This window comes from Corapipo altera, unplaced genomic scaffold (assembly GCF_003945725.1).
Source record: "Corapipo altera isolate COAL_440 unplaced genomic scaffold, ASM394572v1 44b, whole genome shotgun sequence".
NCBI lineage: Eukaryota > Metazoa > Chordata > Aves > Passeriformes > Pipridae > Corapipo > Corapipo altera.
Window position 1 is genome coordinate 1,167,942 of NW_020884932.1, and position 24,822 is coordinate 1,192,763.

General features: G+C 36.5%; 1 protein-coding gene across 3 annotated transcripts in view; it reads left to right on the forward strand.

The window, feature by feature from the left end:
• NEK11 (NIMA related kinase 11) overlaps positions 1-24,822 on the forward strand; it is an 85,453-nt gene that overhangs the window by 42,830 nt on the left and 17,801 nt on the right. For all 3 annotated transcript variants that reach the window (XM_027659405.1, XM_027659406.1, XM_027659407.1), the window contains 3 exons: positions 412-547; positions 16,570-16,694; positions 22,117-22,177. In XM_027659405.1, the coding sequence (XP_027515206.1) occupies positions 412-547; positions 16,570-16,694; positions 22,117-22,177 (322 nt within the window). The remainder of the gene's footprint in view (positions 1-411; positions 548-16,569; positions 16,695-22,116; positions 22,178-24,822) is intronic.

Here is a 24,822-nt window from a genome sequence, read left to right on the forward strand (position 1 = left end):
TGGAATGACTCCCCAGTGTAAGTTGTTGTCCTTTGCTTTTAAGCTATCTGCAACAGAAGATGGACTTGTTCCATTCTAGCACCACATCTAATTGTAGAGAGAACCATGTGCATTTGGAAATAGTCAATGAAAGCATCACAGAAATAATGAGGTTTCATGTGCTTTGTCTTCTACCATTTCTTTTGCATGCATTCTGTTTTCTATTTCCCATTAGAAATGGGAGAAAAATGTATGGAGAAAAAAAATATGTTAAATCTCTCTCTGCTTATGGCTGAATGTTAGGATTTTATTTTAGTATTTGCCCAATGTAAGTCCCAGCAATTGTGTAGATCAGAGCAACCATTGTATTGAGATCCTGCTGAAAGCTCTAACGGTACCTGTTTCTCCATGCTGCTTCATCACTGGACTAAGGAATCTGATGAGCAGACTTCAAAACACGTCATTCATTCTCAGCCAGTCATTACATGCGACTGCGTGTCTGTAGGACATGATGAACCAAGTGGAAATGAGACGAGTGAACTCTGCATGTCTGAACTTACAGACCGTGGTAAGAATTCAAAATTTGATGTTGAAATGAAAATTCCTATCAAGAAAGCAAGATTTGTTAAAGTGTCGTGGGGAAACTGCAGTTTAAAAAGTGGTCAGATTTGTAAGGTTGCCAAAAAAATTAAAAAGAGGAAAGGAAAATAATCTAGGTGGATGTATGTAGAGCAGATGTACAGCAAGGTTATATGGTAGGAGATCTGTGTTTCCAAAGTTTGGGTGACCTGTGAGCAGAAACGGTCATGACCGTACTTCTTCCAAATGACATGCTGAATTATAAGGAAATAGCTTAAACTTTGCACATATGAAATGACTGCTGTTAGAAAAACATTTCTTAAATTATCTCTCCATTGCAAAAATGAATACAAGAATTCAGAGTGTTTGCACCTTTGGTACTCTTTGATGCCATTTTCTTTATCTTTAACAATGAGAGAAGCAGATGGAAATGCTTTAAACTCTGCTTATTTATACTTCCTAAATACTTAGCTACTGTCTAAAGAATGTGAAGTACTAGATAACATGTATTTTTCTGTAATAGACAAAAAATAGTCAAGGTTTTCGAAAAGGGTCAGACTGTGGAAATGCTGTGCTTAACGAGGAAAGACTTTTTAAGATCACATTTATATGTTTTGTTTCTACAATGTTCTGGAATAATGTCTAAGTCTTAGATATTGAAAAATCATTGTATAAGCACTATTATGGTGAAAGATTTTTAACTGGATTAAAATCTTGCAAGTATGCATTAATATACTTTTAAAATATGAAATATTTAAAAAATAACAAATATTTTAAAATTTTAAAGATGAAAACTAATAGCACTGCTTTTTAGTGTCGGTTTATGTACATCTGTGAAGGTACATTTCATCAAATTAAAGGCATCAGAGTCTGTTTGTTTGTGGTGGAGGTGTTTGGGATTTTTTTAAGAGCTTTTTTCTCTCAATGTACCCTCATTTATGTCTGTGTAGCTGCTGTTTCACAGTATGAGGAGAGATGACCTGTGTAGGAGAGAACCCAGCTGCTACAAATGCATCCTGGGGGGAGGGTGGGGAAACGTGCAAATAGAGGAGCAAGAGAAAGCAGTAAACGTGGGTTGGAGATGTACTGGGAGAAGCATACAAAGATACCAAAATAGAAACAGAACAACATACATGAAAGAAAAGAAACTGATGTTTTTGCTTAGAGGTCATTAAGCTGTTAAAGCATAATGACAGAAAAGAGATGCATTTATATCTGTGATGCAAAACTTGGGTCAATCCATTGTACAGAGCTGAATGCATGCTTAATTGCTTTTGCCAGAGTCTCTGATGTGGAAGTGGTGGGTTCTGACAAAAAGGTTTTATGGATAGGCATGAGAAATTACATGGTTTCTTTTCTTTACTTTGTGAATACCTTGTTATTCCTGAAGCTGATGTTGAAGTTGTTACTTACTCTTTTCAGTATTCATACTCTTCTTTAAACATTTCAGTGCAACCATGCATATCCTACATGCCTAATTATTAAGTTATTAATTGCATCTTTGTATTTGAAAATGTAGAAACTGTTCCAGCTGTTGATTTTCCAATAGAATTTTGTTCTTGATCAATGGTTATACAAAAATAAAATAAGAAAACTAGAAACAAGGCTATAAAATGGTTTTAGAAAGTTGTCTTACATGTTAATAAACCTTGCTAACCATACTAGGTTAGCAGAAGTAGACTATGAAGACCAGAATAACAAGCTCCCTAGTTATAACTAATAACTAAAAACTGTTGAGGAAGGAGAGAAAAGGCAGGAACAGGTTATAAATTATTTCAGGGCAGACCTAAAAAAATCCTCTCAGGAAAGGGAGAAGTTGGTGCGTAACAGCCAGGGTTAGAACCCCAATCCTAATGGGTTTGGAGGAAAGGTCAAACTATCTTTGGTTCATAATCTGCAGTCCTTAAAAAATCTGCAACATGAGCAAAGGAGATCAGGGCTTGGAGTATTGAAAGACCAGGCTTTTGAAGAATTAGGGAAAGGCATAAAGAATAAAACACCTTGCACTCCTCTTTCACTGAAAATTATCTAAAACATTATGAATTGCAGTTGTATGTCATTGTGGAAGGTGTCAAATACAAAGCTCAAGGTTTAGCTTTAGTAAGTAGTTTTAAAAACAGTGGCATCTTGATCTAATTTTAGCAGTGGTAGTTAGCTGAAAGTTCAGAAAAACAAGGTAGTGTAGTTAGATAAACAAAAATCACTATGACAGTTTGGGGTTTTGGATTTCACAGTGTACAGGTTTCAGCAATGTCAAAAGCATTCAACTGCTGTAGACTTCCCTGGGAAGTTTAAGCTTCTCTCTGTGTTTGCTTTATGTAATCAGCATTGATATTCTTAACATTTTTTATTCTAACTAGCATCCCTGTGCACTTGAGAGACCATTTAAAGAGAGTTCTTTGAAGTCACCGATAGCTGACCAAGTTGTTAGTCTTCAAGCATGTTTGTTTTCTGGAACATGAAAGATGTGAGTGGACCCTGTGCTTTTGATGTTGAGGTGAACGCAGTCTATTACAGAAAAGCTTCATCAAGATTTTTAATGGTGCAAGTTCTTGAGAAACTTAAAAGAAATTATCTGATTCTTATGGAGAAATGATTCAGTAAAATGTAAATACTGGGTTTTTAACAGCAAAAATGTTAGTTTTTCAACACTGTGTTCCTTACTATGCCATCCAGCAATTCGAGCAGACTTATTCTCCCCTCAAAGAAGGCTAGGACTGCTGCTCAGTCCTGTGGGACTGATTGAGAGGACAGTTTTTAAATGTGACTGTTCAGATATCACTTGCAAAGCCACACCAACTTACGATGGCTTTTGTACCTTGGGTGGATGTTGCCTTTCTGCCTGTTCACTTCTGAGATTTCAGGCACATGTTCTGCAGTATCCTTCATGCCTCAGCAGAAAATAAAGAACTTGGGGAGGGGGAGCAGGTCAAAGAAACATGAAGTTTTGCAGACAGAAATAATTTTGGAAGTCTTCTGTGCTTGTGTTACTTCAGCTTAAGAAGAATGGGTTCCAGTTCTAACCTGGGAGTGGGCAGCAGTGAAAAATTATGTGAATAGCAAGTCATGCTATTTTTGTTTTAATAAGCCAAGAGATGAAGCTGTGCATTAAACACGCATATTTCAGAGACATTATCCTGTCTTCTTTTGGTGCTCTGCTGGAGAGAAAATGCTTTCCTTCAATCCTACCACTTTCTAACCATTTGCTTCTGTTCCATGGAGAAAAGTACAAGCTTCAATTTGACCACCAGGTCCAGACTGTGACTACTATAGGTGTCTACTCTTACTGTTCCCTTCCTAAAGAACCTGACCTGTTTTATGCACCTGGAAAGTTCCCCATGCTCCTCTGTGTAGAAAGCTGTTCCTGGGCTAAACTACTGCAGTGTTTATGAACCTTCTTATTTCTGGCTTAGACTTACTTCTGGCTATTTCATGCCAACATTTTTAAGAGGCATTGCCTTATTACCTTGCAGCTTAAGTACTTCTCTTCCTTCCTTTGCTTATTCTCCTCATGGTTTTATAGGCAGCAGTAATATCCTGCTGTGTATAAACCTCTATATAACACTTTTGTAATAACACTGATCACTTTAAGCCTACCTGGACCTTTGTTCCTTATTCATTCCTTAAGATGATTTCTAGCTCTTACCTCTAAATTAGCAATAGACTATTTTGGTTTTAATGCTATTAAGTTTTAAACTCATGATTCTGTTCTTTGTCCTGGTTCTGGGATTTGGCTCTCCAGTTCCTTGATCTAGCTGTGTTTTGCAGGATGCTGGAACAAAGGATTCTTTTGATTTGACTATCATTTTTCTCCACACTGCAGATCTTCAGGGAGTCATGGCAGATGGATAGGTAACAGTCCTTGCAATAGCAAAGGTTTAAAAATGCACTTTAAATTTATATATCTCTTAAGCTACTGTAATAAGTTTCTTAACAGTTTTATATTTTTAATGATAGATTTTAGAGTAAAAAAATATTCCCTTTATATGTAAAAAGACAGGCAATGGTGTGGCTAAGCAAAAGCTAGAAAAAATTACTTCTATAATTACTATTAATCATTTTAAGTAAGTAGTTGAAGTGTGTTGAGTGTGTCATTGTGACAGTATATACTCTTACTGTATTTTTTCAGCTACTTTGACCACTAACGCATTCCTTGGAACTGTAAACCTTTGTCAATATAAACCAGTAAAAAATTGCTTTCCTCATTTGCAAATATTTTATGTAATAGCTTTAATCTGCATTAATCGTTTTAGATTCATTAATTAGAAACAAAACTTAAAAGAAATTGTATTTTGATAATGAGATATTTATGGAAAAATATTTTATAGTTGTGTTTAATATTAGTTGAAAAATGTAGATGTCTCCATCTTATGTGTTCAGGAATTTATGTAATTGCCATCACACAAATAACTTAACACTAGTGTGGACAGAGCAGTTAAGAATATATTGACCTACTGGGAATAATTTTAGTTTACTGTAGATATCTTCGTGTCTCTTCCACCTCCAGTTTCACCAAGTACAAGCAAGAGACAAAAGAGCTGAATGAAGATTTGTATTGAGATTGTACACAGAAACACTGAGCCACTGTCAGTGTTAAATGCAAATATTTGTGTGTTGAAAATATAGGTGTGTATCTCTACATTTCATTTGTTTTTAAGGAGCAGCATAAAACAGAATAGCTAACAATTCCCCTTGTATTTTAATTTGGATTTTTTGTTTTCTGCTTCATTTCTTCAGCTCATTTTATTCAACAATTATTTCCGATTGTTAAAAAGACATATTTTGCAAGTCACGGCAATGACGCAGGAATGGGCAATGCAAAGTGTGTCAGGATAAACTGGTACCTATATTTCCTGTTCTTGCTAATACTTACCTAGAAAATAAGAAATTCATCCTCCCTTATTATCATCAAAAAGAAAAGCCACTTTGCAATGAATTGCTTAACATCACCCCCCCATCTCTTGACCCATTTTTATAGAAACTGTCTCCATTTGAACTGCAATAGATATGCCAATGTACATTTTCCTGAAGAGTACTGCATTTTTGGTGCATGTACCTATCTTTCAAGAGTGGTTTTGTGAAAATACTGGTGAGGCAAATTATACTGTAGTGCTGGCAACCAGAGGTCAGTTCGTCTAAAAGAAAAAAAAAACCCCTGTGAAAAAGAAGCCTGCATATTTAACTGCTCATTTCCATGGATGACAGTGAGTGCAGCTGGAACAAAATAATTTATTTTCTAAAACATGAGCAAAAAATTATCAACAAAATAATAAAAGTGTTAATGAGCTACACCTGGCCTTGATGTTATGGATGAATATGGTCAGTGTTTTCCTATGCCAGCTAGAATAAAGCAGTTCCAGCTAGGCAGGTTCATTAGATGTGTAATGCTTAATGATGTGGCCTCCTTCTACAAAACTACTGGAACCATCATGAAAGAATGTATTACTTCCTAATATAGCAATGTAGTTCATCTTTGTCTACTAATTTATTGAGCTTATAGTCTACTTTTCTGATTATAAAAGAGTAACCGGAAGAGCTGAGACCCATTTTTCCAGAGAACTGGATATTGAGAGCTTAGGATGCTAAAGGTCATCCTTTCCCTAGATTTTCTGCTGATAGGCCAACATGGCTTTTCTATGTGTGCTACTACACACTGGGCTAGGAAGAGTTGAAAATTGCAGATCTGTTACATTAATTATTTGAGTGCAGGTCATTTCACTTTGGTTACAGTGTCTTCTAATGAAGCTAGATTTTACAGCGTAATTTCTCTCAATTCTGTGTACAACTTGATTTCTTTTGACTGGCTCCAAGTTTTCAGAGATATTTAATAAATTAGGAAACATTAGTTATGGGGTCTTATTGTAAAAGATCCAGAGAAATCTGCATCAGAACATGCATTGTACTTATCGATGTGGGAAATTATTGTGGAATATCTGAAATTTCTTAGTTTACTACATAGAAAATCCTCTAGGTAGAGAAGCTCAGTCTTTGCAGCTGAAAATACCATGAAGAGCAAGGTATAATCCTGTTATACAGTAGTAATAGCTAAATGTTCAGGGTTTCTGATTAAATTTCTACAGTAGAACTTACCTTGAAATTGGCTACAAAATCATAAACTATATCTAAAAGTGCTTCCAGATAGTTCAGCACAATTACGGATACAACAAAAACTACCATTTCCTTACTGTCATTGTTGATGCTTCTGATTTGGATCAGTTTTTACAGTTGAGAGATACTGAGCACAAAGCTATCTCCATTACCAAAACCCCAGACTTTTTACAGGAGCCATAAGGAGTGTTAAATTCAACAAGCTCCAGTCTAACAGGCATGAAAACTTAGAGCCATGCACTAGCATTCGTGGCTAAAAGCACCACTTTATATTCATATCAATTTCACAGCTGATGAGACATGGTAAACAAGAGTGGGGAAGATATTTTTTTTTTTAAAGTATTCAAGTAATTATTTACACAAATGGATCCATATTTCTAAGAGCTTGTCCTCATTGCACTGCTTCATTGCCTGGAATGAAAAAGACAAAGCAAAACAACACTGGACATAAGGCCCACTAATAAAATATTGTATTTTGCATTTTTGGATTGTCAGTACAGTGCTAGCTGGGGCTTCACCTGTGTTCATATCCATTTCTCTAAGATCCCAGCTCTGCATAAGCTACTACTCTGCTCTTAATAGACATATTTGTGTGTAGAAAGGAGTCAAGTTAAAAGATGGAAAGAGCTGAAGTTAAATATTTGTGGTATTTAAATTCTTTGTACAGAAAAATAATGTTAAAAATTAAAGGCATATAAAAGGGACATATTATAATCTTTCTAAACTGTATTATATTGCTTTTTATGTCTGTATACTGCAAGGATTATAACATGTTAAATTCCTTAGCTTAATATGTTGCAATACATTTTGCCTGGCAAACCTAATTTCACTACAGTTCCAAAATAGCTAAGTATGTTAGAGTAATTGCATACATTGTTTCTGTATTTCCATTGCTAATTGTAAGTTATGGATATATTGCTTTGAATTTCAAGTGGGCAAAGTTCAGTTGGCTCTCAAATAGGAAATGTTCACTCATTATAAAATACTGTGGGTTTTTTCTACTCTGTTATTTTTACAAGTTTTGTTGAAGGATTTTCAAGGTAGTTTTGTAAGTCTCAGAAGGTTAAAAGCCTGTAATGTTTCTGAGCACATCTTTAAGCATCTATGCATATACACATTTAGTTTAGTGTCTGTAAACCAGCACTTATGCATACTGATTGGGTAACTGAGTAACACTCCAAAATATGATCATACTGCTCAAGTGATCACACTGCTCAAAGGCTTTTAGGAGAATCAAGTCTTGTTTTGTTTTTCAGTCTGGCAAGTTAAAATAAACCAGAATACTACTGATAACAAGTGACATTAAGCACCTTTCTGCATTATTCTTGTTATAGTATCCTTTGTAACCAGACAGTCTTGTCTCGATTAAGAAGATAACGTTGCAGTGACTTCTACTGTGGGTTACCCATTAGTCTCTTTCATGTGGTTACCCTACTTCCAGGATCATAAGGCATATTCCCTGACTCGCTACTTGCTGAAATGATAGCGTGGGATGCTTGCAGAGAGAAACTTGCTTGTTTAGTTCTGGCATTTGCACTTACCAGTCCTACACTTGTCCTTGGAACATGGGGTGAAAAAACTCCTGAGACTCTCACAGGATCTGAGGGCGTAGTGTGCTCCTCTGACCTCCTCATCTGTCTCTTGTTTTCATTGCTTGATTTCACACTGAGCCCAGCTTGTCCCAGATTCAATTAAAGGAACAGTAAATCTGATTTATTCTAGCAAAAGCACTATTTAATGAAGTTTGAAAGTTTTAGTCAGAAAGTGTAAAATTAATCAGTGGGGTTTTTTACATTGTCTGAAGCATTATTCTTCTTGTTTAAGGAGTTCTTCACTAGAAATACTGCCTTTGAAAAGCTGATTTCTTGCTTTGGTTGTAGCTTCCCATTTAATATCTTCTTCTATGAGAGCAACCATGGAATTAAAGACGTATTCTTGGGAATGTTATGGCATTCAGAGTCCAATGGTTATAGTAATTTAGAAAGCTACATGTAGAGGTTTCTGTGCATTGTTCATTATTTTCAAGTTTTTGCTCAAAGCTTTAGCTTATTTGAGGGCATGCAGAGTTGAACTCTACTCATAACCTCCTCAGGAAACCTTTTCCAAGTGTATGTACTGTTCAATATGCCCTAGCTACTTAAATCTTTTCATAGCTTCACAAAAATTCGTAGCTTACTTCTTACAGAAAGTCTTGCTCGTACAGCTTCACAGGGGGAAGCTTGTGGAATGAAGTCTTGACACAGCAGTTATGTAAAAAAACCCAAATGCTTTCGAAGTGTGGGAAGAGCAAATTATGTTACTGTATAGTTCCTGCATTTTTCAAATCTATTTTTCATATTGATTTAGTTTGACCTTGATAAATAGAACCTACCTCAAAATTCACCTTGGTCAATTACTGCAGTTAAAATTATTCTGGCCAACTCTTTTTAAAACCTACACAGGAACTCCCTTCACTCCTTCCAAAGCATTGTGTTACAAAACATTTACAAAGCACTGTGTGAATTTAGGAAACAATTAGAAGCAAATGCACTGAGATTGTATATGTCAAAAAAATACTGCATACTAGATTCTAAGGCAGATACTTTAAGATAATTTCAGTGTTTTAAATCTTCCTTAGAAAGAGCTAGTTTTTATTCCAAGTTGTCCAACCGACAGAGCAACATATATTTACATTACACTTTAGACTCAAGGTTAAACTGATGTAAAGACACAGTAGGCATTTCCTTGCAAACAAAGCATCTGTGAACAGGATGATGTTGAAAAACATTTTATAGGACTCCCATTCCAGCCCCAATTCAATTTTATGGATTGCTTATCAATCTGAAGAGCATTTTGGGGGAGCTAAGTTGTATGGTGACATAAGAAGCTGTAGCCAATTCTAAGTGGAGGAGAATTTGCTCAGAAAGTAGCTGCAAATGGTGAGTTAGTTTGCAGTTTCTACCCGTTTAGCTTTCAGTGCATGTGGCTGTCAGACAGTGAGGTGGAAGGAATGAGAAGGTGACAGCAGTGAAGATCTTAGTTGAATTCTCCTGCTACATTTTCTGCTTCACAGAGCAAAGTGTGTCTCTGCAATCTTGTAAATATGTTGGCTTTGACCAGTTAATTTCATCTGGGTGTTTAAAAGCTCAATACCTTTTTCTTGGTTTCACTTGGTTGCAATAATTTACTTGTTTTTTTACTTGTTCTACATATAAATTATTGTTTATGTCCAATTTAAATGTATTTTGCATCTTTGCTACATCCAGACTCTTATATGCACAACTGCTTACACCAGCTTTGGATATTAACCATTCCCATTTGTTTTCTAGTCTTTCGGTGACTTCTAGTTGTGAGAATATCCCAAATTTAAGTCTTAAAAATAGTATTCTTGAACCAAATCTCAGGGAGAAGGAAGTGACTGTCTTAAGGGGCAGGGTTTTTTTGTTAATATGTGGACACTTTTGTTCCCAACACTGATGTCAGACTGAAACAGAAAGTATCAGGCAGTCTCTGTCAGATTCAGCAGGAAAGCTGAGTTTTTATTGGAAAGTATGCTTTGACTGATCAAAAAAGTTTAAAATAACTCAAGGGCTAAGATATTTTTAAGTTGATGTCATAAGGTATCTTTGTGGTCAGTTTTCCTTTAATTTACATCTCTTGCTCTGTTCCTGCTGGAACCAGTTCAAATAATGGGGCAACCTTTACAATAATGACTCTTTTTCCTAAGGGAAATGGCTTCCAAGACTAAGTGCTCCCTGTTATTGACTACATCACTATATTGTTCTTTCTCCTCATTCACCCATCAGTACTAAAAGGGTTTCTGAACATTTGGAACATTTTTAGATTTGCTGAACTTCAAACAGTGTTTGAAAGGCAGCATGGCTTCATTGTCACTTTCTCCCATTTCTCTTTACATGACAACTAGAAAATCAGAAGAAAAAACAACCAACTACTCAGAAAATTAGGGGAAAAAATGTGACAAAAGTGTTTCCTCTTGCTCTTCATTTTTGTTAACAACTTTTAGCAGCTCCTTTTTTCCTCTCATGCTTTGTCTCTGTGCTTACTGATAAAATACCAAGAGGTGGAAGGTTTAAGGAAAAGAATTGTGTTCTTCAAATAAAACATTTTTCTTGGAAATTTCATTTTGGTTCAAAAAATAATTTTTTCTTGGAAAAACATTTGATACTTGCTACTTCCTTTCTTACGTCAAGTAGTGGATGATCCCCATAAAGCCAGTCTGATTTACATCTACTTTATCTCTATCTTCACAATAGGTAATTCATCACTCAGTGAAGCCCACAAGTGAATTGAAGCTTTTTTCCTTCTTTAAAATGCTAAGAGGAGAATTATAAAGCATTAATGTTTAAATTTGGTTGTATTTCTGGTTCTCATTTAGAAAAATCCATTTTACTTTATGTCTAAGCCATACACAGCCACATCAGAAGGTAATTCTTTTAATGAATTCATAGCCCTTTTGTGCTAATAGAAAAGGATCGTACAGGACTTTCATGGGCACAAAAGTCCTGTATGTCCACTAGTTCATTTCTTAAACACATATTCGGAGAGTCTTTTTCAGCCTAGTTTAGAAGAGATGGACAAAAGATTCCACTGACCTTCTGAACAATTAAGCTTCAGAGCTTGATAGCACGTATGGAGTCTATAGCTGACCAAAGGATGGTGATTCTCTTTGAAACTTTTAAAGTTGAAGGGGTTTGTACTGGGGGGGGAGGGGGAACCAACAAAAAACCAAAACGAGTCTGAGTGTGCTTCAATTATAATAATGGAGTTATTTTATTTTTCCTAGTTGTATGAGTATTGACCTGAACTGCAGAGGGGCACAGAGCCATTTGCAGTAGAATTTCTCATTCAGGATTATGTAGCTCAGGGAAATATATCTATGTTTCAGACCTCTCTCCCAGTGACAGTGCTCCAGTTGTTTGTTTTCTTCCTTCGAGGCAGAAATCCCTTTCTGTTTCCTCCCTCTGTGATAACTGCTGCACTGCTCTGATGAGTGCTGGCCAGCCCTGTTCACCAGCTCCTTTTGCTAGTAATCTGTGAGACTGTGTACACATTGCAAGGACATACAGAAACAGGAAAGCTCCTGCTTAGCTTGTGAGTGTGTACGTTAAATATGCACACACACAAAAACACATCTGGGGTAATTCTGAACAGTTTGTTTGTGAAGCATCATGTAACCACAGAATCATAAAATAATTTAGATCAGTGGGGACCTCTGGCAGTCTAGTCCAATCCCTTGCTCAAAGCAGGTCTCGTTGCCCATGGGTGTCTGGTCAAGTTTTGAACACCTGCAAAGACTGAGCTCCTGCAGCTTCTTTAAGCCCTGTTCAAGTATTTGATTACACTCTTTTTTTTTCATAATGTCAAATTTGAATTTATGATGTCCCAGCTGATGTTTATTGTCTCTTGTCCTATCAGCATTCATCTCTGAGAGGAGATGGCTCCATCTTCCTTTTATCCTCTGATCAGATAGTCACAGACAGCAGTAAGGTTTCCCCTTAACCTTCCCTTCTTAGGCCTTAACAGACCCCACTCTCCCAGCCCCTCCTTGCACCCAGGTACTCCAGCCTCCTGCCCAGCCTGGGGGCCACTGTGGCATTTGCTCCAGTAGGTTACACCTGCTCTGATGGGATCAAACTGGTATTTGCTGATGCTTTTCCACAAAAAGGAAAGGATCAGGGGCACCTTTGTGTTGTTGAATAGGTCCTGCCAGTGGGCTGTCTTATGCAACATGGAAGCAGAAGGTGGAGGAATGATTTTCTCTGCCTCAGTCCCCAGCATGGCTCATGTACAAAGCCTTGCAAGGGGGGCAGTGCAAGTGTCTTTGTCCTGGCCCTCTCATTTTTCTTGAGTTCTCTGTGTCAATCTTTGGTAGCAGAGATATGGTAGCACCACTTTGTAGTGTCTTGGTTCTAAGAGTACGTTATATCTCATCACAGTATGTGTCAGAGCAGTTGAATGATTTGCTCCTCACTTTCCTGTTTATAGTACTGCGCAGACTGAGGAGTGTAACTACATGGAACTATAGCAATCTTTTCCTAAAAATGGGAATGTGTCAGCTGAGAAAATCTGCCTGTTTTCAGAGATGCAGTGAAGTCTTTGGATTGAAAAAGGACAATAGTCCTTAAGACCTGAGTGTGACTCTCTTACTGTGAATACAAGTGGTGAAAATTTACATATGTTATACCATTCTGTTTTATTTTTTTTACTTTTTGTCCTTTTTATAAATAGAAGAGGCCTTACTTACTGTCTTCTGCATGCTCTGGAATGTGGGAATGCTGCATCAATGCACAAATTATGACTTTGAGGCAAGAGAAAATGAAAGATATTTATCAAAGTATTTTCATATTTTTAAAGAAAATTGTTATTGTTGCCAAGTTACCATGCTACCTGAAACAAGCTCTTGGTGGATTTAAGCAAAATATTACAAGTATCACATTCCTTTATTTTCTGTTTAGCTTGTCTTCTTGGGAAGTAACCATGCTTTTATGATTTTTTTAGATAATGGGTTTTTACCCTTCATTCCACTATTAGCATCATGTTACTATTTAGAAAGAAATCTAAAGTGGAATGTCATCATTCAGAGCTTGTTTTCTTTTGAATATCTAATAGCAAATACCAAGTGTCTCAATGCTATACCTAAGCCACCTAATAATACAGAAGCAGCAGCTGAGTTTGTTCTGAATTAAGTGTTTTGTAAGCAAATAAAAGGTACTGTGACTGGCCATAGTGCAATACACACAGCTGGATAAAGCACAATCTACTTTCAGAGGCCAGCTGACAGGGTGTGAGGAGGCAAAAGCAGCTGTAGAGACCTTCATTTGAGCTTCATATGGAGCACAAAACAGAGGCAGGGTACCCTGGGTTCTGCAGCAGCAGTTTTGTTTCCTCTTTCAGCATAACAGACTTGATGTTCCCCTCACTAGCACCACTTCTTTACCCAAGTAGCTTTCTATTTTATGTCAGAACAAAGGACGGGGTCAAGGTCCTAGCACTGGAGTCCATGCTAGGCTTTGCAGAGGTGTGCAAACAAAAGTCAAAGATCAACACTTTTATTAAAACTACTCCTCTGAAAGCACAAACCAAAGAGTTTTCTTCTGCACTATGTTGCTAAGTGTGCAACTTCACCATTAATGTTCAGGAATGTGGGCAGGAACCAGCCTTTTGCCACTTGGTTTGTTTAAACTGGAGGTGTTTATAAAATATCCAGGATCATGGGAAAACTTAGGTAGCAGATGTTCTAGAGGATGGACTGGAGACATGGAAATGGAAGCATATGGGGTCCAAACTCCCCTGACATTGCCTGCCCTGAGCTGAAAATACCAACTCACTCAAGTCATCTGCACTTGGACTTTACTTGGCCAGCAGATACAGCTTGCCATGTTGATTTATGGTTACTGCTGTGCTAAAACCATTTTACCTGTTCTTGAAATTCATCCCATCCTGGGTCTCAACTAAATAGGCTGTTCTGTACTCAGATTAATTCTGCAGAGAACCAGAGATGTGTTTGTGCATCTATAACACATGGAGGTCTGTGAGTTGGACTCTAGGAACTGTTTTATGGGACCAGATAGTCTAAATGAATGTGTAGAAGTTTTGAAAACTCCTTCTTTAGAGATGCTAGTCATGAAACCAAGAAGTTTTAAGAACTTGTATTAGCTAAATCCCAAATTCCCATCCACTGGACATCCCATCTCCTTTCAGAAATGTCACTTGGGACAGTTTCTGAATTGGAGCCAGTAAAAATACGTACCGTGGAACATCTCTATCATCTGAGCTAGCATTTCAAATTGTATTATTAAGCTCAGAGTAACTGGCCATCTATATACAGCTGTCAAGCCAGTTTAATGAATAGTGAAGTGAATAATTCCAACAAGGATGCAAAAGCTGGCGTGGAAGTGGGATACAGCCAGTGCCAGCCTCTCTTCATAGTTCAAAGGCATCAGCAGTTTTGTATGCTCATGGGCTGCTCATGAAGTATAGAGTTTACAATAGACTGAGTAGACATTTTGAAGGTACAATTATGAGTAAAAAGACTGGGTTTGATATTTTGTTTGGTTGGAAAGGGAGGATTGCATTTTTTAGTACAGCAGTAAACAAGTGCAGAACGTGGGAGGAGAAGATGACTCAGAAAGCACTAGCAGTAGTCTGATGTTTGTATTATAACATGATAAATGGGCTGTTTTGTATGTATTTCACTGCACATATACACATAGAATGAAGAAGAACCTAATAAAATTATACTAATTGCAGGAATGACAGCAGCTCTGCAAGAAAGAAAAAATAATGTTCACCCCACATGGAAAAGGAGATGTATCTTAATTTTGTAGTGTTCTTTCCATGTAGAAATGAATGATATTTAAGATTTCTTTTTTAATGAAGTCCTAGGCTTTTCTGTCAAATGGCACTTTGTAGAACTCAAGCAATTAAACACAAAAATAAATGCTTTTTTTTGTGGGAAAAAGTTTTTGGGTTGGGGGGTTTCTTCTCTTGGAAGCTCATGTATTGATTAGTTGTTTTGTTTTTTTTTCAAACTAAGAAAGGTGAAAAATAGAAACAGGAGGATTAGGAGTAGAAATTGTGAATGTGGAACATGATGCTGTTGTGCAGCTTCCATAAATATCTTAAAACAGAGAAACACGAGTGAAAATGTGTCAGCATTTTGAAGCTAAATCGGGTTTATAAAGAAAGTATTTTTTAAATTATTTTGGAGACAGTAGATAGTAAAGCTCCTATCTCAACAGGAGAGCTTAACCACCTCATGCTGCAGTTAGATACAGCTTCACAGAAAGTTCTCTTTCTTAGGCCTTAAAGATAAGAATTATTCCTCCTGCCCAAACTCAAATGTCCTTTAATGGATTTTAATTGTATTCCACTGTTTGAATGCTTTGGGTTTTTATCCATGTGAAACAACTAAAAAAAATCTATTAATCATTTTTATGTCATATTGTTTGAATGTAATTTCTTTCAATGTAGTAAAATTTAAGATAGTTCATATTTCTTTAAAGGGGCAAATTTAGTTGAGGAGAGTGGCGGAAGTCAGCATTAGCTGAAATTATGACAATGGTGATTTATGATAGCTGAACAGTAAGCACTTTTTATCTTCAACTATCATTTCTTGTCATAATATCTCCCCGAAGCAGATGCAATCACACCTTGAGCTGTTTCACTAACTCCTTTCTTACAGAGTCTAGGATGCTAAAGTATTTCACCCAGAGAAAAGTGACTGGAGTGTCTTTCATTCTGTGATGAATGTGTTGAGTTTTAATACCAATTATTGTACTTCACGGACTCAATGACTATAATAATATTGCACTCACTGCTATTACTAAAACTTGTGATAGTAATAAACTGAGAGAGCATTACACCCAAGTATGCATAGCTTGACTTTACACAAGTTTCTTTTCTTTCATTATTGTTTTGAGTGGGGAAAGTTTGGAAAAATATATAGATTTAATTTCTCATATCTTTTAAACATGTACCTGGTATATATTATTTATATATATATATATATATTTTGTGTGTTAGAGAAAACCAAAGTGAGGCATAATTTCAGCTCACAAAAGCTGGATTTGATTCAGTTCTGGCCCTGCTTTGACTAGATGATCCCATGAGGTCTCTTCCAGCCTGAATTATTCTGTGGTTCAGTGATTTCAGTGCAATATCAATATAGATCCTTTAAGGTCATTAATTTGCATATGATGAGGATGTAACCTTTTGCCAGAGACAGCTTTAACACTGCTATCATAACATCAAAGACAAGCATTTTAATCTGAGAAAATATCCTTTGATTTCAATTACAGAATGCATTGCTATTGACATAACATTCTGCTATAAATTTCATTTTATCTTTCTAAGATCATGCATTTTTCCCTATATATTCTATAAACCCATAATTGCCTTCAGAGATCCCTGAAGATCCAGAAATTGCAGAAGAATATTATAAAGATGAGTTTGAATCCTGTTCAGAAGACAGTGAGGAGGAAGAAGATGCAGAAGGATCACAGACTGTCTCTAAGACCAATCACCAGGTATATGTGACCTTTGAGAAAACAGTGTACACTTGGTGCTCGTTTTCCATGAGAAAACTGAATTCCCTCCTGAGAGTTTGTCCTGCTGACATTACTGATTTTCTTTTTTTTTTTTTTGTTAGGAATATGTGTATATATCAATACTATTAATTAATTATAAGTGTATGCATATGTAATTCTACTGAGAGATCGATGAGAAAGATTCTTACATTCGTTTAGCATTAAAGATAACACTCCCATGAAAGCCTTTAGGTAGATAATTGTCAGGAAACTCCTTGTGACTCTAAAACACATTCCTCTCACATGTTAGGTATGGTTTAAAATAAATTAAAGCTGAAAGTATACTTCAAGCATAAGATCTAAGTTCCAGCTCTAATTCCTGGACAGAGATAGGCACCTCTAGCTGACCCTTCTTCCTGTCTATATTAGACGTATTTTCTAGGACAGTGTGATGAACTATGAACCTTAACAGCTGCAAGACTTGACCAGAAAATCTGTAGACTTTCCCAAGAGTCACAGAAAGTGTCGTGGAGAGAAAACTTATTGCTGAAAGGCTTAAAGTAGTTGAGACTGCCACAAGAAAGTCAGGGGTTGCAGTGTGAAGGTTGAAGATTATTGGAAAAGGCACCTAATTTAGATCTGACCAGAATGAGCTGAGCTGAGTCTTGTATCCAGTGATCAAGCCTCAGTGAAATCAATTAACTTAAATGCCCAAGGCAGTTCTGAAAATGGATCTTCCTAAGGCACTCAGGAACAGTTCATTTCTCTCATGGACCACCAACTTAAAGCATTGTCTACATTGCCTCTGAATGGTACTGTCTGGTTCTGTTTAGGACCACTTACTTTATTCTGTGTTCATGTGCAAATTTTGCAGAACAGAGTATGATGTCTTCTGCATTTCAGGGAACCAGCCAAGTATACTAATGCTCCTCACAAAGTTATAAATAACCTGTACTTTTTGAAGATTTTGAACTAATAGCTTCTTTAAGATATAGTTTTTACAGCAAAAGTAAAATGTTGTGTGAGAAATCAGAACACTATTTCTATCACAGTAACAGGGAATCCTGAAGTTGTCTCACCAATAAAACTTGAAGTTTACTCAGAAACAGCTTCATTCCATCTAGAAATGTCCTTCTAGCTTTCAAATTAAACACACAGCATGCCTTAAAATTCAGGAGTGGTTTGTACAGTGGTGGTCTAAAGAAATAATCAGTCAATTGTAAAACAGTGGAATATCTCAGACAATGTTTTTTTTTCAATTTGCTGAGTTTGTGCTTACCCCCAAGACATAGACATACAAAGAATCTGTTGCCCACAAAGTCTACTACAAGATACTCTTGAGAATGAATTATTGCTCATTTTCATCAGACTCTGAGAAAATATTTTTTTTTTTTTAGAATGCCTTTTAAAATTCTCATTCAGCTTTCAGTGATGGTATCATTAAGTGTCAATCAATAGTGTTTTTGAACAGGCAGACTGCTGCTTAGAATTAACGAAGGGCAGAAGATAAAAATAGATTTCTCAATAATGCAGAATAAATTAACTGTTGGCCTTCAGATGCAAGCAGCGACAGTCCCTCATGTTGCAGTGACCCAAAATGCAGTGATGGCAAGAACCAACGAGGTGGGCTAGAAGAACCATCTCACTGGCACCCTGTTGTCTCTACCCAGCCCCCCTGGCCCTGAGGCTTTGCTTTACCAGCAGTCTCTGTGCACACAGAGCATTAACCCTCTGTGAACTGGCCTGCACAGACTGACTGGGAAGCACCCCCATGACTATTTGTCTTTTAGGACGTCCTCTATCAAAGCAAATAATTATCTGTGCTTTTCTCCTGTTGACTCCAGCACCTTAGATACACGATAAGTGTGTCTCTGGCTACTGACACAATTACCTTTTCTATTTCTTGGGAAGTGAAAATAGTCAATTTTCACTTTCTCAAGTGAAAAGTTCTGCAGTAAGTCCAAGGTCAAAGCAGAGTGATTGTAGCTGTGCACATATGAACCTGTGTCTGAACTCACTAAACAGAAAGTCAGTACTGTAAGGGGAAGTAAGAAAGCATAATGCAGGTTAGATGGAATATGCTGAGAGGTCCCTCTTTGATGATTATAAAGGGATCTAGAGTTATTAGCATGCACAGGACATCTTCATTCTGGATGTCAGCAGTTGTGTGAGATGAATCCCACTCAAAGATAGGAGGGATCATGCTCAGTATTAATAATAAGCTTGAAATCCTACCGGAATAGCAGAAATTTGCTTCTGCAGTCATTTACTTAATACCAAAACTCCTACTTCTATTTCTGTGACGTATTTCATACTCTCAAACCCTTTCTTCAAAAATACCTTCATAAAGTAAGCTTTTGGAGGTGTGCGCTAACAAAGAAGTCATTCCACTGCAACCATGTAAGGACTTTTAAGCTAGTTGCCATCCTAATTTCAGCAAATCTCTCAAATTTCCAATTCCAAGATTGCTTTACTAGTTATTTCAGTGCAGAGTGTACAGAATTGCTGCATCTGGTGGCACTCCCTGGTGACCCCATTACTTCAAACAAGGATTAAAAAAAAATCCCAATGTTCGTGCAGTAGCATGGGGGTCAGAAAAGTCATCTAACTGAAAAACAAATTGGGGTGCAAGATGTAGAAAGAGATCTGAGCAATTTGTTCAAGCTATATTAAGCTCCCACAGATGTCAAGACAGACTGAGAAGCAGTGGCCTTACGTGAGATGCAACACCTTCAGTTAAGAAGGTAGAGTTAGGCACTGGAACATTGTAATTTTAAAGGTTTAGGATGGGAGCTGAGACAGCTTTTTTTCTCATATTGATACCTTTCAATACAGCCTGTCTGATTTCAGATACATTGTCCAGCATTGGAGTTTAGTGTCCCTTGTTCCTCTGTTTTGGAGTAGGAATGCAGATTGACAGATTTCAAGCAGCAATTTGCTGATTACTTTTCCATCCCTCTCCCTCTTCAAGCCAATGTTTTTTTTCCACATATTTTTTTCTCAAGGAGAACCAGTTTCTAAATAGGGAGAAATCATGAAAGAGAAGGACAACCTGTTTCTAGAAATATTTTAAAATATGATGTTTAACAGAGGTTTCATCTTGAAAAGTTGGTGCATAGTGAAGCTTCCATTGGCTTTGATTTAGATGAGATGCTAATTAATGCTCTCTACTGCAGTTTATCACCTTGGTCTTTGTGTTTTCTTTTAGTGACCATAGTAACAAATTCACCCTCTTCATTACGACAAAGTCTACGAATGTGCTACAATAGGTTCCTATTTTAAAATTCCGAGTTGCTTCTGAGATTGTCAGACCAGAAGCTGGCATAAATTATCATAGCTCCAGCAGCTGTGAGTGGTCTGTGTGCTGTCACCCCAAAAATGCTCCACTGGATTCCTAACACATGCCTTGGTATGGCCGGTGGCTGTTGTTTGTTCTGAATCTGAAATGAGCAAGCATTCATCCACACTGGCCCTCACACGTAGGAGTACCTCTCTTTTGTGTGTCTGTCAGAGTCCCTTGCCTATTCTGTAGGGCTTTGCTTTCTTTGCAAAAAAAAAGAGAAACATTAAAGAAATACATTAAATAGATAAACATTAAATAAATGTATTAAATAAAACAGCTAAATCCTTTTCCATTGCTAAACCCAAGTGGAGAAAAGGCAGGGGTGATGAAAGAGGTGAAAAAGTATCTTTTGCCTTACAGCATAAAGAGAAAAAAATCAGCTCTCTTGTTATAATTGGAATAAATGTGATGTCCTGTTGAGAGAAGTCCCATTAAAAAAAAAAAGTTTTAATTAAAGCAATAATAGTCATTTACTATGCTTTTCTCTGTCTGTAGGTTTGTGGTTAACTGAGTAAGAATGAAAAAAAAAAGCAAAATTATATTAGCAGAAAATTAATATTAATTTTTATTTTTTAGTGAAAAATATTTAATAACTTTTTAATGAAGTCTTACAGGTTCTTTTAATAATTTTTTAGAAGTACTGAGAAATTATATCAATAATACTGTCTTAATTCAATATTTAATATGTATTCTATATACAAATGTAATGAATGCATTTTCTAGCATTTCCTGGGCATTTTACTGCTGACTGGCAAAACCCTGGTTAAACAAATTGAGATTAACTTGGTCATCTGAGGTAACTCAGACACTTCAGGTGGGCTGCAGAACTGGAAACCCTGGTGCTGACTTGATCCAGGATCCCACAGGCTGCTCCAAAAGGGCAAAGGGGCTTCTTCAAATCTACAGCTTTTGTGTTACCAGTTGCGATGGACACCAGCAAGCTGATTCCTGTTGTGCTAAAATAGCAGAGCCTGCCTCAAATATTCACTTGGGGTGAAGAGTAGTTAGTTCATGCTCATCCATAACAGCTCCCATTTGCACCAGAAGGTCATTAACCAGCTAGCAGTACTTGCCAACTGTTATTGCTATCCCATTAAGGTATACTGGCAGTTCCTCAGTTTGAGAAATTTAGGATGAGCATTTTGAGTAAGATCACAGAAGAATATAAAGCAGACTGTCCATTGTAGAAGTGGAGGTCAGTATTGGTTTGTTTTTTTTAATCCCATTTTTTCTGTCTTAAAGGTATAGAGTGCTGAATATTTATTTAAAATACATATTTTTGACATTTTTTTTATTAAGATCAAGATTTTGACTTTCAGTTTTAAATAGTCAAGAAATACCATGTTGTCAAATGTGATATGGCAGCACCTTCTAGAAACCTGGAGTCCAAGTTTCTCTTGCACTTAATAAAATTCTGATGTACTTCCTAGACAACAGTCATTGCTTAAGAACCAGAACTTTAAATTTCATCTGTGCACACAAACAGCATTTCACATGAAAGATATCATGGAAAAACTGTTAACCATCTGGTAACAGAACACTTGAAATAGAAAAGTGCTAAAATCTCTTCTTAACTGAAAATTTTTCAGTTAGTCATTGTTACTAGATGCGTAGATGCAATTACATGAAACATAAGTATTAATTTGCTGTGGACATCTGTCACAAGCATAAGAAATTTTGGCATAGTTAAGAAGCACATACTTGCCTTTTTCAGTGTAATGTTGGTTTAGATATTCCAGGACTAACTGATGGTAAAATGCTGGTGTATTTTCAGAGACTGCACTCCACCCTCCCCAGTAAATATATGGGATTTTAAAGTCCATGCACAGCTGTTCTAAATACTTGTGTTGTGCAAGGAATCTGACATAAATTGTTTGGATATGACACCATTCCCAAGCCTGGTATTTTAGGAGAAGAAAACATAGAAAAAGTCCTGGGCAATGTAACTTCTTTGTAGTCTAGTCTTGACACTTTTTGGTGTGATATCCTCTGTGTTTGTGGGATCATACCTCTGGAACATAGTGTTTATATTTAAGTTGGTGTTCACACTAATACTATTCCTATTTCATTTATTCACAGAACAGTGATATTGAGGCAATGGTTAAGTATTTGGAGAGTGTCCTGAATAATAGCTCATTGGGTAAGATGATATCTCTTCTTTAAACAATATCTCTTCTTTAAATAGCAGCAGTTATTAGCAGTCTGTACTCATCACAGTCCAATTATTTCCATTTTGCAACAAAGTAACTAAAAAAAAAATGTGATCTTGAAAATTACTTCCTTAATCTACTGCAGAGAAGTATAAATATGCAGAAAGAAAATGCATGCACAGTTAAGTGCTTTTGTTGAAAATAATAAAACCGTTAAAGCATGATAGTCAAAGGTGTGGAATGTAGTAACAAAAGCTTTTAAAAACTTGGCTTCTACCATTTTTTGTCCAGAGGAAAATATTTGAGGATATGTAAGTTGGTTTATAGTTTTTAGTACTGACAAAAATAAGAGAAAATTAATTAATTTTTTTTTCAAATTATGATCAAGGTTTGGGTAATATTTATCTTGCAGTATCTCATTAGAGGTACAGAGAAATCACTGAGACTTTAAGTTTGCAATGTAGTCCTAAAATCGCCTGCAAATTCTATATATAAATTCAGAGTTTGAAAGCCTGGTTTCTTGTGGTCAACTCAAAAGCTAAAAAGAAGACATATATGAAAGAAAGCTATTTACTGTGGCTGCCTTAGTCACTGCCCCTGAAGACCACCCAGCTGATCTGTGCCAACAGCAGCCTGTGTGTGAGTTGCACGAAAGCCTGGCTGAGTTCCAAAGGCTCCCATAGGAACTGCAATCTCATTTAGCTGCTTCATTTGCACTTGTTCAGTTGGATAAACCTGACTCAGTATTATCTTGTGGCTCTAAGACTAGAACACAGGGGAATCCTGAGAAGTCCTCCTTCCAGAGGTTCTTCTGAGCTCTGTTTCGTCCCTATTTGTGAGCATGGACTGGTGGGAAGAGAAAGCCAAAGAAGAAGAAGGATGAAAGGGAACAATCAAAGCTATGGCCATCATAGTCTTGTAGCCACTGGTCATATTCTGGGTCCCTTGTCAGGGAGATCCTTAGGACTGAAGGAAGGAACATTTACATCCAGTTTCTCTTTGCACTAATAGAAAACTGCTGTCAGTTTCAAATTCTGCAATCAGTTATGCATTTGCAGCATCATTGTCTTCAATTGTTGTTTTAATTTGAGAGGAGTTATCTTGAAGGCTTCTAGGAACAAACCTGAAAATTAATCAAAGACAAACAGTGTTTTTTAAAAAACAGTCTTAGTATTACAGAGATCCTTATTGTCATCTTTTTCCTTTCAGTATTAAGAACGAGGAGATGCTTTTTTAAAATTGTAATATTAAAGACTAAAATTGTGCTTTTATTATTAAAAAAATCTCGGACCAGTCTGTGCCGAAACTTACAACCTTTCTCCGAGCTAAGGTAGTAATTAGGTTTGTATGGTCTGCTCTGAACAAATATGTGTGATGATAGTAAGAAACAAATCTGCTAGGGTCCCTTTTATCTTTGTATGCTCAGTGTCACTGAGAAAGTTTAAACTTTTACTATTTTGAGTTCTTCCAGTGTCAAGCTATAAAGCTGCAGTTGGGGTAATTTTTATGTGTTTGCTAACATTCATTTATACTTTGCATATTCTTCACTGGATTGCAAATTCACGGTACATAAAAATTTTCTGTACATGGGGCATTTTACATAGGTTAGATACTTGTTCTCTTTTTTACCCTAAAGCTAGTTTTGTCCACTTCCAGGCCTGCATTTTTTTAACTACATTGGTTGAATTGAGTTAGTTATAAATGTGTCTTTCTACACAGAACACTACTATCCATCTGAAAATCCAGGTTGTATGTTACAAGAATAAGGGGAAATAAAACAAAATAGCACAACTAACTAGTCAGTAGAACTGCTCAAGAGCTTAAGCAATTAAATCAAAATTTCTGTCAGGACAAGATCAGACGAAACCTGAATCCTTGCAAACTCAGATCCAGGTGTGTAGTCTGGTGCTAGAAGTTGCAATAGCACAATACTGGGCTACAGAACAATATTTAAGAATGGCTACTCCTGAAAACAGTATGGATTTCATGGCAATAATAGAACAGAAGCAGAAATTTGGCCAGGCCAGAATTTCTTGTAGCGTCTTTCATTGTTAAAGGTATTGTGAAAAAATTATGAGACATTTCAAGCAGTTGTTAGTAAACAAATAAGTAGGAAAAAACTAGAACTTTTTTCATGTTAGCAAAGGCTGTGATAAAAAGAATGCAATAAATATACTTTTTTTCCCCACAGGTGAAGTTTCTTTAGTATAAACCTTAGTGTTTAAGGGTAAAAGGACTTATGAGGTGACTAAACTTTATCCTCAAGAGGTCCCACAGAACCATTCTGAATACCAGAGCTTTAGTGGTTGCTTTTTTGTTGGCTATACAGGTACATGTGGAGTGTATTTGAAATAAGATAGTCCATACTGATAAAAGTTGGAAAAATTGGAAAGATCGCAGAAAAAAGCTGCAAAAGGAAAGGGAGTTTGAAAAACAGTTTATTAAGGAGGAGAAGGTTAAGGGCAGTTTGGTCACTTTGTACTGTTTATGAATCAGGAAAACACATCTGATTCTAATATTTTACACCTTGTACAAAAAGGCATTGTAGGATCTCATATGTAGCAGTGAAAGCTGAAGAAAGAAATCTGAAATCCAAATGGAAGTCTATGATTCAGTGGAGATAATAGCTTACCAA